The sequence below is a fragment of the Nyctereutes procyonoides genome, unplaced genomic scaffold, assembly GCF_905146905.1.
Source record: "Nyctereutes procyonoides isolate TBG_1078 unplaced genomic scaffold, NYPRO_anot_genome, whole genome shotgun sequence".
NCBI lineage: Eukaryota > Metazoa > Chordata > Mammalia > Carnivora > Canidae > Nyctereutes > Nyctereutes procyonoides.
The window spans coordinates 3382763-3397689 of NW_026575024.1; the positions used below are offsets into that span (position 1 = coordinate 3382763).

Consider the following 14927-nt stretch of genomic DNA (forward strand, 5'->3'; position numbering starts at 1 on the left):
GGATCCTGCGTGTTAAATGCATTAGGGCCCAAGAGATGCTTTTACCGTGAGGACAATGGGAACCATCGCCAGCAGCAAACACTTATGGAGTACTCGGGGCACGTCAGGGTGGCGTTACGGGATTCCTGGGAATTACCTAATTCAGCACCCCTGAGGGATGGTATGGCGTGATCCTCAGCATTGAGAACGCAGGCTCAGAGAGGCTGAGCGACTTCTCTGCCGTCACACAGCTGGGCTGACAGTTCAGCCACGTATCAAAGCTGGGCTCGGCTGATGTCAAACACGTTGCTCAGAATCCCCTAATTCTGTACCCTCGGTTGAGTTACAGAACCTCTGCACGTCCCTCTCGCCTTGAAGGAAAGAGGGAAACAGCAGTGCTGATATCCTAGGGGCCTTCCCTGGGCTGAACGAGCTAATGCAGGTGTGGTGCTGGGAACGGCACGCCGCCCACGACCGGCCTCCGTTAAAGGTTTCAGACTTTTCTCCACGTTCCTGTACTTTGGTTCACTGCCCTTTCTTTTACGTGAATGCACACTTTTCCTTTTAACTTGCTGACTAGGAGGAGAAAATCCTTCCGCTGCCCTCAACGGGAAACCCATTCCTCTTTTGCTAATGAAAATAAACATCGCCGTTAAAAAGGTTTCTAGAGATCTGCCACATGCCACCTTATGTCAACTCCTCTCTCACACCTCAGGGACACGGTACCCACGCCGGCTGATGGAGGAGGTGCCATTGCCGCGGGCTCACATGGACCAGGGACAGTGGTCTCGCTTGCTCCCCAGGCCTCACCCCGCAGCCCGGTGCTCCTCCTACAGCACAAATCCACCACGGCTCCCCCTCCATCCCTCTCCTGTCATCCCCAGGTCCCAAGGGCCCTCCGCCCCCCCCCCCCCAGCTTGCCTTGGCTCTGGCCACACATACACACCTTTCACTCTGTGAAAGTCCCATGTCTGCTCTGCTCCCTGGCCAACCACAGCCCGCAGAAACCCAGCCCAGAGGCTGCTTTTGTAAATTAGGTTTGTGGGCACATAGCCACGTGCTCTCGCAAGCACTTCTGTGGCTGCTTTTGGGCCACCCCGTGGAGCTCAGTGGTGCTCACCATCAGGAACCTTCTGACCCACAAAGGCAACAACAGTCAGCTGGCTCCGTGCAGAAGAAGCCTGTGGACCTTGTTTCCCACTCTTTGCAAATGTTTTCCTGCATCCCAGAGGCTCTTTCCCTCGCTGTCTACCTGGCCAACTATTCGCCCCCGGACTGCCCCAGCCCCCAGGCTCAGGGAGGAGCCCGAGGATGCACACTCATCATCATGTGCTTTTAGCTCAAGGGGGTCGGCAAGTCTGCTCACCTTCTCCCATCAGTCTGGGAGGACGGGACCCAGACACGTTTGCCATTATGACCCCCGACCCACCAGCACATCCTGCCCAGGAGCAAGTCCTTAACAGAAACCTGTGGTCTCAACAGACCAACTCCGCTCTCAAGAACCCATCCCTAAACCAAGCACGTAGAGAAAGAGCACCTGAGGTTAGTGGGGCCGCTGATGGGAGCATGCACGCTCCTCAGAGCTGAGCAAGCAGAAGGAGCCTGCCGCGGAGAAGCGCCAGGCCCCAGCAGGGGAGCTGCCTGCAGCAGCCCGGCAGAGCAGGAGGCTCCGTGGCCAAGGGCGGGCTCACCTGCAAGGACCACGGGTGGAATCGCACCAAGCACCACCCTGATGAAGTCCACCCTGGGCACACTGGGACCATCCAAGGGTGACAAACCTTCAGACCTAAACTCCTACCACATCCCTAAGCTGCGGTGAAACCGGAGAGGTCCAGCCACCCCCAGGACCTAGGGCAGAGCCTACCTCTCAGCAGGGGCCTGGAGGGATTTCACTGGCCGGGACAGCTGGCGAAAGGCAGAGGTGCGAGTCGTGTTCGGCAGTAGGTCACAGAGAACAGATGCCCCCCTGGCTCTGAAGCCCAGAACCCACCAGCCACGGGAGCCCGGCACACCCCTCCACGTGGCCTGGATGTCCAACCTCCCACACTTGTGGGGACCATTTGACCTCTAGCCCCCACACCGTGCCTGATGTATTCATAGCTAGCAAATTTTACGAGGGAAAGAGCTTCCAACTCGACAGTGAGGCCCCCCTGAATATTTCCATAGGAACACTTGCTAACGGGCCAGAAGAGGGGGTGGATATTTCAAAGCACTCACAAGCTCCTTTGGTGGGTTCATGTCTGGTTTCCTTTTCTCCCCACCTTTGCCTCAGCTGGCACCTGCCCCGGTCTAGTCAAATAAAACCACCACCAGCACCACGGCCCCCACCGACCCCGACAACGACCCAGGGCAGCACACACTGCACTAAGCTCCTCCTCCCTTCAAACAACCCTGACCAGGAAAGGAGGCTGGAAATGAGGCTTTGAGCAGCTCATCCAGCACACCTGATGGAGAGGTGATGAAGAGAGCCCTGCACATGAGGAGCATGGCACTTAGCACCCCGGCCAGCACCTGGAGGCTCCGGGCACCGAGGCAGCCACCTGCTGATGATTTAGGCCACGAGGAAGGTCCTTCTTCCTCATCCTGCCCTACGGTTCTGGGCTCAACTAAGCCACTCCCACAGGACACTGGCTCCCTTGGAGAGAATCTTCCTGCTCAGAAGTTCCCGGAGGCAGGCAAAAATGTCCCAGGAGGAATGCACATGGGAAGGCCACCTGGGAACATCCTCAACACCTACACCTCCTCGCTGTGCCAAGCTTGGGAAGAGACAGTAGAGAAAAACGCTCTGGCCAATGTTGAAACCCAACCACACAGGAAAGCATGGCAGGGCTCGGAGCCCAGAGCACGGCTGTGCCTCTGAGGACAGGATACTACGGGGCTGGGAGGGTGGGGGCGTGGGGTGGGGTGGGGGGCCCCAGGCCAATGGCCCTCCTGGCAGCGGCTCAGCCCTGCACGGCCTACGGCCAGTACCTGCATCGTCAGAACGGGAGTCCAAGGACAGCGGCTCATCCAGGGAAGACTGGTCTGTCCCAGTGGCCAAAGGGCTTCCTGGTGGGGCTTCTTCTGAAGTCAGCGTCTCCTGCTTGGGGGTGGATGGCTCACTCTGCGTGGCTCGGGGCCCTCCGTCAGGGGCGCAGGCTTTGCTTTCAGCATCTGCAAGGAAATCCAGGTGTCAGCTGGGCCCACATCTCCCTTCCTCCGTGCTTTCGTTCACGTGAGGTGCCTCCCTGGGAAGCGTGCCATCCCAGGCCCGAGCAGGACACCCCGGTGTCTCCTCCCCACACCTCCTGGGAGTCCCTCTCCACATCCAGTATTCCTAAGGAAGCTCGTCCTAAGGAGGCTGCTACTGCGCCAGCCCCCTGGCCTCTGTACAGCACCCACCTGTGGGGGACTGTGCCACCCACATCAGTACCCGGCAGTGCCCCCCATTCCCACGATGGCCTCTGCCCATGGCTTGCATTGGCCAACAGGGCCTCAGCAGGCTTGAAGCAGCAATGCCTTCAAGAGTGCTCACACCCTCCCTACCATCGAGCCAACACCTGCCTCACTGCTAGGATGCACCTGGCCAGCAGGCTAGGGGACGAGAGGCAGATGGTACAAAACAGAGCTGCTCCTGTCCCACCAGCAAGGCCAGCCCAGACCGGATGACAAACAACGACCGCTCGAGGCACTGCAGGTGTTTGGTACGAGACATTCTCGTGGATACAGGTAACCAACCTGCTTCCGTGCCCACTGCTGCACCATCGATCCCCTAGGATGCAAACCATTCTCTGCCACCCACCCCAGGGAATAAGAAGAGTCGATTCCTTCCCCCAGCTGGCTCACACTCTCAGGTGCTGCAGGCCCAGGGATAGGAGCACAGCCAAGGACCGAGGGGGCTCAGAGCAGCTCGAGACAGGTGGCCTCCTCAGAAAAAAGTGACCCCAGGCTCCTAATAGGGCTGAAAGGAGGACTCAGTGCCTCTCCTTGCTTGGGGCTCAGCTGGAACCTTTGAGGGTCTGGCTTGGGACTGACTGATCACCTCCAGGATTGTATTTTGCCAAAGAGAGGCTTGGTGGTCAGGAGCATAATGAACGGGTCCAGTCACACGGCCACCAGATGGCAGGTCGGAGCTGAGAGTCACAGCCAACGGATAACGATCACCCCTCTGAGATGCAGACCAGGGCATGGAGCCCCTGCAAGGGCCCCTCAGGTCCCACAGCCAGTGTGCCTGGGTCACCAGGTGGTCACCACGTGCAGAGCGGCAGCGTGACCTGCACACGTGCACACGGCAGTGTGGGTCCCCAGCCTGGCTCAGGAGAGCTGCCTCCCATCCCTGGGGGGGGGGGGGGGTGTGCGGGTGGTCGATCTCAGGGTCAGGGCTCCCTTCATCTGGGCCAGCCTCAACTCCCACCTGCCGCCCTCCTGTCCTCCAACAAGGCCCCTTTCACCCCCAGAAGTGCCCTGGTTGGACAAGAATGGACCCTGCCCACACATCCCATCCCATGGCAGACGTCTCTGGCTTCAGTCTCCTCGCCCCTACCACGGGGATGATGATGTCACTAGGGGCTCCGTGGCATCCACGCGGGAATTCAATGAGTTAATCTACACAATGCCCCTGCCAAGAAGCAGGCCCTTCACACGTGCCTGCAATGATCATTACTACTGTTGACGAGGTCTGACGAGGATGACGGATAGTCCGGCCCCGTGAGTGGACACATGTGCCCACGTGAGAGCAACAGGCTGGGTGCTCACTGCACCCAGGACCTGGGCCCAGCCCACGGCATGTGACCCCCCCAGGGACAGGAGTTGTAACCTCGGCCACCTATTCCCGGGGAGGGCAGAAAGGTCAGCCAGGCTGAGGTCTGGAGAGCTGGGGCTGGGAAGGTGTCACCTGTGCAGCCGTGTCACCTGACCAGAGGATCCAAACGAGCAGGTGACCAATATTCTAGACTTTGTGGGCCACATGCCACAGGGCCCATACTGCGATTCTTTGATTTTTTTTATTTTTACGAAAAAACAGTTTTAAGTTTAAAAACCATACTCAGCCCAAGGGCGTTACAAAAACTCGTCCTGGACCAGCTCTGACCCGCAGACTTGCCGCCACGGTCCGCCTACCAACCCCGACCCAGGAAAAGCCCCAGATGCAAGCTGGGGATACGTCCAGTGGATACGATGAAGTGTCACAAAGCTCCAGCTCAAAAGCGTGCTTTCTCGAGCCCTTGCTCAGGACGGGTTCACCTGTACTTGACATACGGTTGTGATGGTCCCTGCCACCAGCTTCCTCGGTCCCCGGGGGCAGAGGACAGCCAGCCTGGAGGGGAAGCTGCGCCCTGCCAGAGACGCGGCTGGGCCCCTGCAGCATCGTGCCAGCTGAACGCTACAACTCGGCCGGGTGAGGCTGCGGCCCGCCGCCTGCAGAGGCGGACACCCATTCTCAGGAAGGACAGGCCATGTGCTGCCCGTGACGGACGCTGTTGTTTGGAACAATAGCCCCCCTCCCCCCATCATCATCAGCGACAGTAAAGTGGTCACAACACTGAGGGTCCGCGGCCCGGAGCCGGCTCAGCAGAGGCTCCACCCGACATGCAGCTGGAGGCCTCCGCCACCTGCGGCCCAGCTCCGGGCACTTGCAGGACTCTCCCGGGCTGTGCTCCGAGCTCCGGTTCAGAATCATGTTCAATGAAAGTTACAGTTCCCAAAATAGCGCTGGTGGCAGGGCCGTTGCTAAGAGACGCTGGCTGGGGCGGGGGGAGCTGTGGGTGGCTGTCCCCTGAGCCTCGCTGCTCAGCCAGCCCTCCCTCCTGGCCCGGTCTCCATTGGATGCCCATCCCCCTCCCCCCAGGGCTGTGGGGGGAGACACAGCGGAGCAGTCGCGGGGACAGGGAGCGTGCCCCCAACACGCACACACCCCGTGTGCACACACATGCAGGCACACGCACACGCTGCCCCACGTTCCTGCCACAGGGAAACCAGACACACCTGACAACGTGTCACTGCCCAGTGCCCCCCGGGGAAGGAAACCCTGTGGCTCTCAGGTCACTGAACACTGCACCAGGGTGACAAGGATGTCCTTCTTCTACCCCATGGTAGAGTATGAAATTCCTTCAGTTGAAAAAAGGCCGAGTGGCCACATACAGGGATGATGTGTAGGCTCCTGTCCTTACCTGCTGCTTCGGGCGAGGGAGGGAGTGGAGGGGCCGGGATGCTGGCTGGCCCTCACCTGTCACCTGGTGAGTCACAGGAGCGTGGCCAAAGCAGGGAAGACAGAGTGGGGGACGGGGCACCTCCCCCGCCTCCAGCCCAGTCCACGTCCTGCGTTCCTTAGCAGCACCCACGGGTCCCTCCCAAGTTCCAGAAGGTTGCCTGACTTTTGGGAATGAAAAGAGGAGCTGGGTCAGGCTGCTCAGAAACGCGCAGGCTAATAGGATCACAAAACACCCCCCGGGGACTCTCGGGCTCTCTCCCGCAGGCCCTGCCCGGGAGCCGGCTCGCACCCTCATGCTGCTGACTGCCCTGTGGGCCAACTCCCAGGTGACAGCTGTGGGGGCAGGCATGTGTCCACGTGGGTTTGTCCTGCTCGTGAAGCTCAAGGGTGAGGTCTGGGGCAGCTCTGCAGGGCCCGTGCTTGAGCCCGTGGGGGCCTCTCTGGGGCCCGGGGCCCTGTCACCCACACCCAGCACCCAGGCGCCCGCCAGGTGTGAAGGCGCAGGTGCAGCCGGCCACGGGGAGGCGCTCCAGCTGCAGACACGTGGCCTGGCTGGGAACAGGTGGCAGCAGGGGAGGAGTCCTTTAGCCAAACCTGGGAGGGGGACTCACCCTGACCCCTACGCCAGACAGAGGCCACAGGAGGGGAGGGGGCAGCTCCACACCCCTTCAAGGACGCCTGGCAACGGGCAGGAACGCGGGTTATCCCAACACCAGGACGCCAGGGACGCACATGGCCTGGCTGGGGCTGGCCTTGGCCCCCAGCAGGAAAAGGCATTTTCGAAGCAAGGGGCCTGGGGTGCTACCGCAGGGCAGTACTGACCCCAGGGGCCTGCTGCCAACCCGTCCTAGATCCCACGGTCCCTGCACACATAGGAAAGCTCCGCAGAACACAAGCGTGCCCCCTCCGCCCCCTGACCCCAGGGCCCTCCCAGAGGCTGTAAGGACCAGCCTGCTCCACCACCGCCCGGGCTCCCATTGAGACCTCCCCCGCTGTCCGGGCCAGGCCCGTGTCCCGTTCTTTGGGTGCCACTGCACTCAGCGCAGCTGACTTCATGTGCATCTGTGGGATCACCTCCGGGGGCATCAGTCGGCGAGCGCATTTTCAACTCCCGAGGAAGGACTGTGTGTGTGGGACCCACCTGCTCCCGGCTCGTCCTCACTCGGCTGGCCGGAGTGTGACCTAACGTGGGGGTTGGTGACGGCACGCTGGGGGCCAGCGCCGGACACCACCTGCTCCCTGTGGCCCTTGGGTCCCTCAGATGACACGTTGCACAACGGTTCAGAGCTGAGTTAAAGCAGAGCCCTCCTCGGAAGACCCCCCCCTTTAGTTCTGCACCCGCCTCTATTTTTCTGACAGGAATCAAATCCACATCTTCGCTTCCTCTTCATTCACAGGTGATAAGAATTTCTAGGACAGAGGACAAGCAGGCTGGATGCGGGGCTATCGTCCCTTCCCCTTCCCCAAGCTCCAAAGGAAGGTTTGCTGGTGACATTCAAAATGCAGAGTCGGAGCTGCTTTGTCCCATCCCGATGAAACAGTCCAGGTGACAATCCCCCAGTTCTGAGAGTCGGACGTCAACACCCCAACACCGCAGGACGGGCTGCCAGGTTCCGTCACGGGCGTGGGCAGCTCCTCGTGCCGACTTCCCACCACCACGGCCCGTCACCGCGCTCCCCTCCCAAGCTGAAGAGCAACGAGGGCGGAGAGCACCCTGGGCTGGAGAGCGGCCGGGCCGGCGGGGGGCAGACCTGCTGCGCATCCTGGTCCTGATGCCTGAGCCAAAGGACAGGGACCATGGCAACGGGGCAGGGGCTCCACACACCCCCACAGCCTCGGGGAGCCGCCCCCCAGGCCAGGCCCCTTCCATCAGGAGGCAAGAGCGTGGCCCGGCTACAGAGGGAGGTCCCCGGGCGGCCAGGTCTGCTGCCCCCCGCGTCTCAGAGACGGGAGGATGGAAGGTGCGCATCGGGACCCGCGTCTGTGCCCCGTCGTCACGCACAGGCCAAGACCAGGTGGGGAGCTCCAGAACTCTCTGAATGAACCGTGGGCAGCAACAGCCAGTGTTTCTCAAGGACGCGCGGTGGGGGTGCCTGGGGTGGGGGGCGGGAGCACAGGGAAGGGGTGAGGCGGGTCAGCGCCCAGAAGGGCTGGCAGCGGTACTAGACGGCCGCGTGGGTAAACGTAACCTGCCCCAATCACGGATAATGGTGGAGACGTGAAACAGAAGCTGATGCCACCATGTAGTCAGGGGAAGCAGGACGGAGGCCAGCCCACCCCGGCCCCGCCACAGCAAGAAGTCTTTGGCCACCGTCGACAGATGAGGGCTCCTAGCTCTGTGCTCTGGGGCAGAGGCGGCCCGGAGCCTCAGGATGGGCCTGCGGGGAACCAGCCACCACGGAGGCCTCCCCAGGGCCAGACCCGCTGTCGCGATCGCCACTCCACCCTCTGTGGGCCCCGCTGACCCCACTCCATCATCTGTAGGGTAGTGGCCCTGCTTACCCCACTCCATCATCTGCAGGGTGCCAGCCCTACTGACCCCGCTCCGTCATCTGCAGGGTGGTGGCCCCACTTACCCCGCCCCATCATCTGCAGGGTGGTGGCCCTGCTTACCCCGTTCCATCATCTGCAGGGTGGTGGCCCCACTTACCCCGCTCCATCATCTCCAGCAGACCCTTCTTGATGAGCTCCTCCCGACCTTGCCTGCCGGTCATCTTCTTCTCCAGCGCTGCACAACACACAGACACGCAGGTGAGCATCTAGCTTACAGCAGGTGATGGGGGGGGGCTGCTGGGCTGGGTGCTGGCCAGGGACCCCAAGCTTTCCCACTACACGGTCTGCACAGTGCTGCAGAGACGCTCACCCAGGAGAGCACATTCTGCGGACGGCTTGAGCTGTCATTCCTGTGATTCAGCTGAAGAGCAACACCTGGATAACCCTTCCCTAAGCGGACTTCCTGCCCATTGACCCTCAGCCTAAAGCTCCTTAACTTCCCGGCCCAGGAGCGCATCATCTCTCCGCCCCCAGAACCCTGGGGCACTTTTCTGCGGGTCCTGTTATCTTTTGCTCAATACATCCTGGCGGCTCTTGACTTATCTTTTGCTCAATACATCCTGGCGGCTCTTGACTTCTGCTCACAGAACAGTCTCCCGCCCCACCAGAGGTTTCTCCAATAAAACCCCAGGTTAAAGCTTTCAAAGATGTCACCAAACAGGGAGGGAGGGGCCAGCGCCCCCCCCCACACACACACACCGACCCTATGGAGCCAGTTCTCCTCAAAGCCTCCGGGCAGCTCGCCCCCAAGCATGAGGCAGGGGGCTCACTCTGCTGCACAGTCTCCTCTTCGTTATCTTTCCAGAAAACTATTTGCCTACAACAGAACCTGGTTTCCAAATGCCTGCCGAGGGCCACAGTGGGGGACACAGAACAGAGCCGGCCCTCCCGTCGGAGCTTAACGGCTAGCGGCAGAGGACAAACAGGTGATGGCAATGAAGTTATTTATTTACAAATCTTTACTGAGCACTTACTACGTGCCCAGTGCAGGGCAGGCGCTGGGGCATCCCTGGGGAGCAGAACCAACCCAGGCCTCCTCCCTCCAGGATCTAGGGAGCTCTAGTGGGGAGCAGGTGGTGATAACGGGGCTGTTCAAATGATTAGAACTAATAAAGCATTTACTGAGCATCTACTTTGTAGCAGGCACAGGGGAGCCGGACAATGAGCACATCTAAATGGGTGAGTGGAATGACCCAGAACTAAAGGGGAAACCCAGACCGCGCTCGAATTTCAGGGCTGGCTTCCCTGCAGGTGTTCACACCGAGAGAGCCAAGCACCAACAGGGAACCCAAACACCACCAGGAGGAAGACATTTCTGGGCAAAGGGAATGTGATATCCTTCCTTAGGTCCAATCTCCAGGTGCCAGAAGTGTGCACGGAGCAGAGAACTTGAACTCTGACTTTGGGAGGGGTGAGTGGAGAAGCCGCCATCTGGTCCAACAGCAGGGGTGAACAGCACCCAGGGGACCCCGTTGGGTGGTGCTCACTGTGGTGCGGCTCACACAGAACATCACCTGCCCTGACTCCTGAGCCTCTCAACGACCCCAAGAGGCAGCCGTGAGGATCTGCTGTCCGCCTCTCAGGGGACTGGCCCCCACCACCGAAGCCCCCTCCCTCAAAGCCCAGAGCAGGTTCCAGCTCGGGGGCCACTTCCCAGACCACCGAGTCTGGGAGCCATCCCCGGGATGCTGCCCGTGCTCGCCCGGCCCGGGCCTCGGTTAATCTTGTTTCTTTAAACCACCTTTAGATTTCACTTCATCTCGTGCTAAGTGCCTGTGAGATCGGGGATCCGAGATACTGAAAAAACTAATATCCCACACTGTGAGGGGACGAGTGGTTTAGAATAAATGAAATGTAGCCGGATTTCCAAATGCCTCATAAAGGGCCCCCAAGTGAGGACCCCAGGCATTAACCTACAGGCCTTCAATGCACCTGCGGGGACCCTACGGCATCCTGATGAGGTTACAGATCACTCACCTGCAGCACAGTGCGGAAGGGGCCTGGGGTGTGGAGTCCGCAGATTGCACAGCTCACCCCCCCAATTCTCTGGCCCAGGGCACATCAGGGGCTCCCAAGGTCACACATGTCACCATGCTCTGCCCCCCTGTGCCTTTGCAAGAACTGTTCCCTCTGCTACAAATGCTGTTCCCTGCTTTTCTCAAGAGGCCAGTTACACCTGAGCTCAATGGTGCCTCCTCACCGGAGACTTCTCAGAGCATCCAGCCCAAAGTGAGACCCACCCCCTAACCCCCCTACGCCCCCTACGCCCCCACGCCTCCTCCCCAGCACCTGCTCAGCATCTCTGCGGCCCCACCAGGGCCCTGATCTCACGGGCTTGTGCCCACACTCACTGGTCTGCGGCCCCACTCCCCACTGGGCAGAAAGCTCTAAGTGCGCGGGGCCTGGGGCCCCATCCACCTTGTGCCTGGCACACAGGAGGCCTCAGGATCCCTGCAGAAACACTGATCTGCTTTCACGCTCAACAAGGAGAACTGGCCAATCAGCTTCTTGGTCGGGGGGGTGGGGGTTAAGAAATAATTTGTAAAATGTATAAAAAGTGTGAGTGAGGGACCTGCTGCCGCCAAGGGCTGTTCTCCGCCATCCTCTGCACTGCCAGAGGCGGGGGAGGAGACGGGCCTGGGGCCTCCGGGGACAGGACAGCAGCAGCCTGAGACCAGCACTTTCCCACCCGGTCCCCAGGGCCCGGACTCCTGCCACCAGCACAGCTCTCACTGTTTCCAGCTCTGCGGCAAGGCAAGGCCGGGCGGGAGTAGAGATGTGGTCTCCCCTGAGGTTTGCTCTTCGGGGCACGAACCTCCTTCCCATTTACCAAGGACTCCCTGTCACGTGGGAGCCAGACCCGAGCCCGGCTGCCAGGGCTCACACTCCAGCTCCGTAGGCTGCCGGCCACGTGACCTGGACTGGCTTCCCCTCCCTGAGATGGGCAGGCCCCCCTGAGAGCACTGGCTCTGAGGGCTCGGTTGGTCACTCCTTGCTACTATCATGGCTGGGCCCACCACAGGTGTCATCTGTGGTCCAGCACAGCCCAACTTCCCACCGAGCGGGGACTGGCAGGGTGTAAGGACGCAGCCCCAGGTGAGTGAGGGAAGGAAGCTGCTGGGCCCTTGGTGGGGGGGGGCAGGCATTGGGGTGGGAGTTCCCCAATGGGCAGCCTCTGTGGGGGGGGGGGGCAGGTAGCGGCTGGCTGGGGCTTCCAGTAAGAAGGGATGCCTCCAGAATCCAGGCCACAAGGAGGGCCCTGACCCTCCGAACCGCCCGGGGGGCTCCCAGGGATGCAGGCCCAGTGTCGTCGGAGAGTGTTGCGAGCCTGTCGCCCCACCCTGCCCCACAGGGACCCCGAGACTGGTGCACCCGGGGGTTTGGGTGGTGAGTGGGTGACAGGTGTGTCCCGAGACCAGGACTGGGGATGGAGGTGACCTGAGAAGTGGAACAGCTCCTGCCAGCGGGGCCCACAGAGCTCAGCCCGCCCTCCCGTGGGGGCCAGGGGCCAACGTGCTCGCAGAGCAGCGTGATGACCCAGGCGCCAGCTCCCTGTCCCCCATGCTCACCGGACGTCGTCTGTTTCAGTTTTTCGTTTTTCTTCTTCCTCCATTTCCAGGGTTTGAAGATCCTGCCCAGGGTGGCCAGCTTGCTGCTCCTCCTCACCGGGGGAGTGCGGATCCCTGAGACCAGATATTCGGAGCGCGCTGGGGGTGCTTGGTCCATCTCATCTGGAAGGGGAACACCAGGGTGATCACCACTCCTATGTGACTCCGCAGGGGGGCAGGTTGCCAAGGTGACTGCTCACCCAAGGGGCCACTGATGACCCTCCAAAGCCTGGGGCTCACTCGCATGGGAGCCAGCACCTGATCTGGGTGCTCTACTTCCCTCCAGCGGAAGCCCTCCCCCCGGAACCCACCCCACAACTTGGCATTTGGCCACCGCAATGTGAAGACGTCTCAAATTTCCCATGAACTCTCTCCCACCCCAGGACCTTTGCTCATGCTATGCCCCTCACCCATGCTGCTCTCCTCAGCCTTTTGCTGTAAGCACTTCACCTACCCGGCTAAGTCTGACTTTCTCTGCATATCTCCACCTTCTCCTGTCCCAGACGAGGTTCAGAGCCTTGCCTCAGGCTCCTGAGGCTACCTGTGCTTCAGGCATCTGGGAGCAGCAAGGGGGCCTGGGGGCCTGCCCTCCCGCTCAGCCATCAGCTCTCTGTCTCGGACCTCAGCACAGCCTGGCCGTGGTCCTCACACAACAGCTGCAAAAGGGGTTCATCTGTGAACAGGCAAAGGGAAGTGGCCCTCCTTCGGGTCCCCTGCTCAGAAAACCAGGCCGTGTTTGCACTCTGGGGGACACACAGAGACGGACATCCGAGGACGCCCACAGTGTGTCTGTCACACACGAGGGACTGGTACCGTCAACAGGCCACTGGCTACATCACTGACCGGCCTTCCCTCCGTGACCCGTGTACTGACATGGAAGAAAATAAAGCAGATCTGGGCTGCAGAGACGCAGCTCAGCTGATATAAATCAGTAAGTCATGAAAATCAGCATGTGGGGCGCCTGGGGGGCTCAGTCAGTGAAGCATCTGCCTTCGGCTCGGGTCATGATCCCAGAGCCCTGGGATTGAGCCCCACGTCGGGCTCCCTGTGCAGCGGGGAGTCCGCTTCTCCCTCTCCCCCTGCTTGTGCTCTCTCTCTCTCTCTCTCTCTCTCTCTCAAATCAAATCTTTAAAAAAAAAAAAAAGAATCAGCACGCAAACTCACACAGCATCTGCCAGCGAGGCGCGTAAGGGGGTCGCGCCCCTGAGCTTGCTTGTCTGTGCGGAGCACACGTCCGGGGCCCTCCCGCGTCGGAGGACCCCTGCTACTGGGGGCCCGGAGGGCGGGACACATGAGCTTCAGCGCTGGCCCTCAGCAGCGTAGGGTGTGTTCACGCTTTAAGACAGAAGATTAGTTGGAACAGAAAACAGTGCAGCGGCGGACAGGACGTGCGACCTGGGGGAGCCGCGACAGAGCCACCCGCGGCGCCTGCTGCTCGGCCACAGCCCGGCACAGCTCACGCAGAGCTCAGGCCAGCGCCCGCCGCTTGCCGCTTGGAGGGAGGGCTCCAGTCTCTCTACCCGCCCCCCCGGGGCAGGGCCGGGCCCGAGTGCCCGAAGCCTCACCTCTCAGGATCCCTTGGGCGCACGTTCAGACACCCGCCGGTGCCCCCAGCACAGCTGCAGGCACCGCGCCCGGCCCTGGCCAGGACACCCGGTGCACGTATGCATATGCTCGTGCACGCTTGCACACACACGCACACTTCCTCCACACCCAGTGGGTTCATTGCCTCGCTGCTAGCTGCGCGGAGGGGCGGGGAGCCTGAGGTTCCCAAGCCGAGAAGCTTGTGGGGGGCGGGCAGGGGACGCTGGCAGAGCAGGGCTGCGGCGAGGCCATAGCAGGGTGGTGAGCGGGGCCAGGCCGTGCGATGGGCTGGGCGCCCCAGGACCCAGCCTGTACCCCACATGACGAGCGCCCCGGGGATGCGCGGCCCCGGCGAGGAGCAGCCAGGCCATCCCCGAGGTCTGACGCCTGTCGGCCCCGCACCCCTGAGCCTCAGCTCCCATCTCTATAAAATAAAGAGAACGGCCATCCCCAATGCCTAGTGTTGAAGGAAGACTCAGGGTGACCACAGGGGGTCACGGGGCCTGGAAGACTGGGTAAACCCGTTTCGGACACAGTTCGTTGAGCGTCTGCTCCAGCCCATGTAAACATCATCTCTGTTTCAAGACTGTGCAGACACTCGGGTTACCAGCGCTGCTAGCGTAGGTGCCTCCCGGTACCAGTTTGCAGTCATTTGTAGGACACAAGGGACGCAAGAATTATTACGGCGTGAAACCTAGTCCCTGCGTATTCCAGGCCAGAACTGCCTTAGTTCACCTCACAACAGGTCTGAGATGCAGACTATGATCATACCCCTTGTACAGGTGAGCACACTGAGGCTCAGAGCCGTGGGCCATTCGTGGACTCACGGAGCGAGGAAATGCGGGACGTCGGGCATGACTGACTGAGCGGCCTGACTCCAGAGGACCCCCCTCCGCCCTTGGATCTCCAAGCCGCTTCTGGGGGTGACCATGCACAGTTATCTCCAGGAGGAGGACACCAACGAAAGGCATAGAGCAGGACCATCCCAGCCACCCGGGGGGTGCAGCCACTCTGTC

The 14927-nt window shown here is 61.1% G+C and overlaps 1 protein-coding gene across 7 annotated transcripts in view; it reads right to left on the reverse strand.

The window, feature by feature from the left end:
• PHACTR3 (phosphatase and actin regulator 3) overlaps window positions 1-14927 on the reverse strand; it is a 213045-nt gene that overhangs the window by 82546 nt on the left and 115572 nt on the right. For 5 of the 7 annotated variants that reach the window (XM_055308034.1, XM_055308068.1, XM_055308054.1 and 2 more), the window contains 3 exons: window positions 12289-12450; window positions 8817-8894; window positions 2950-3132 (listed from right to left, as the gene is read on the reverse strand). In XM_055308034.1, coding sequence (XP_055164009.1) covers window positions 2950-3132; window positions 8817-8894; window positions 12289-12450 — 423 coding nt within the window. Of the gene's footprint in view, window positions 1-2949; window positions 3133-8816; window positions 8895-12288; window positions 12451-12781; window positions 12891-13491; window positions 13633-14927 lie in introns of those variants that run through there. The other 2 variants (XM_055308062.1, XM_055308083.1) reach the window with 2 other exon arrangements.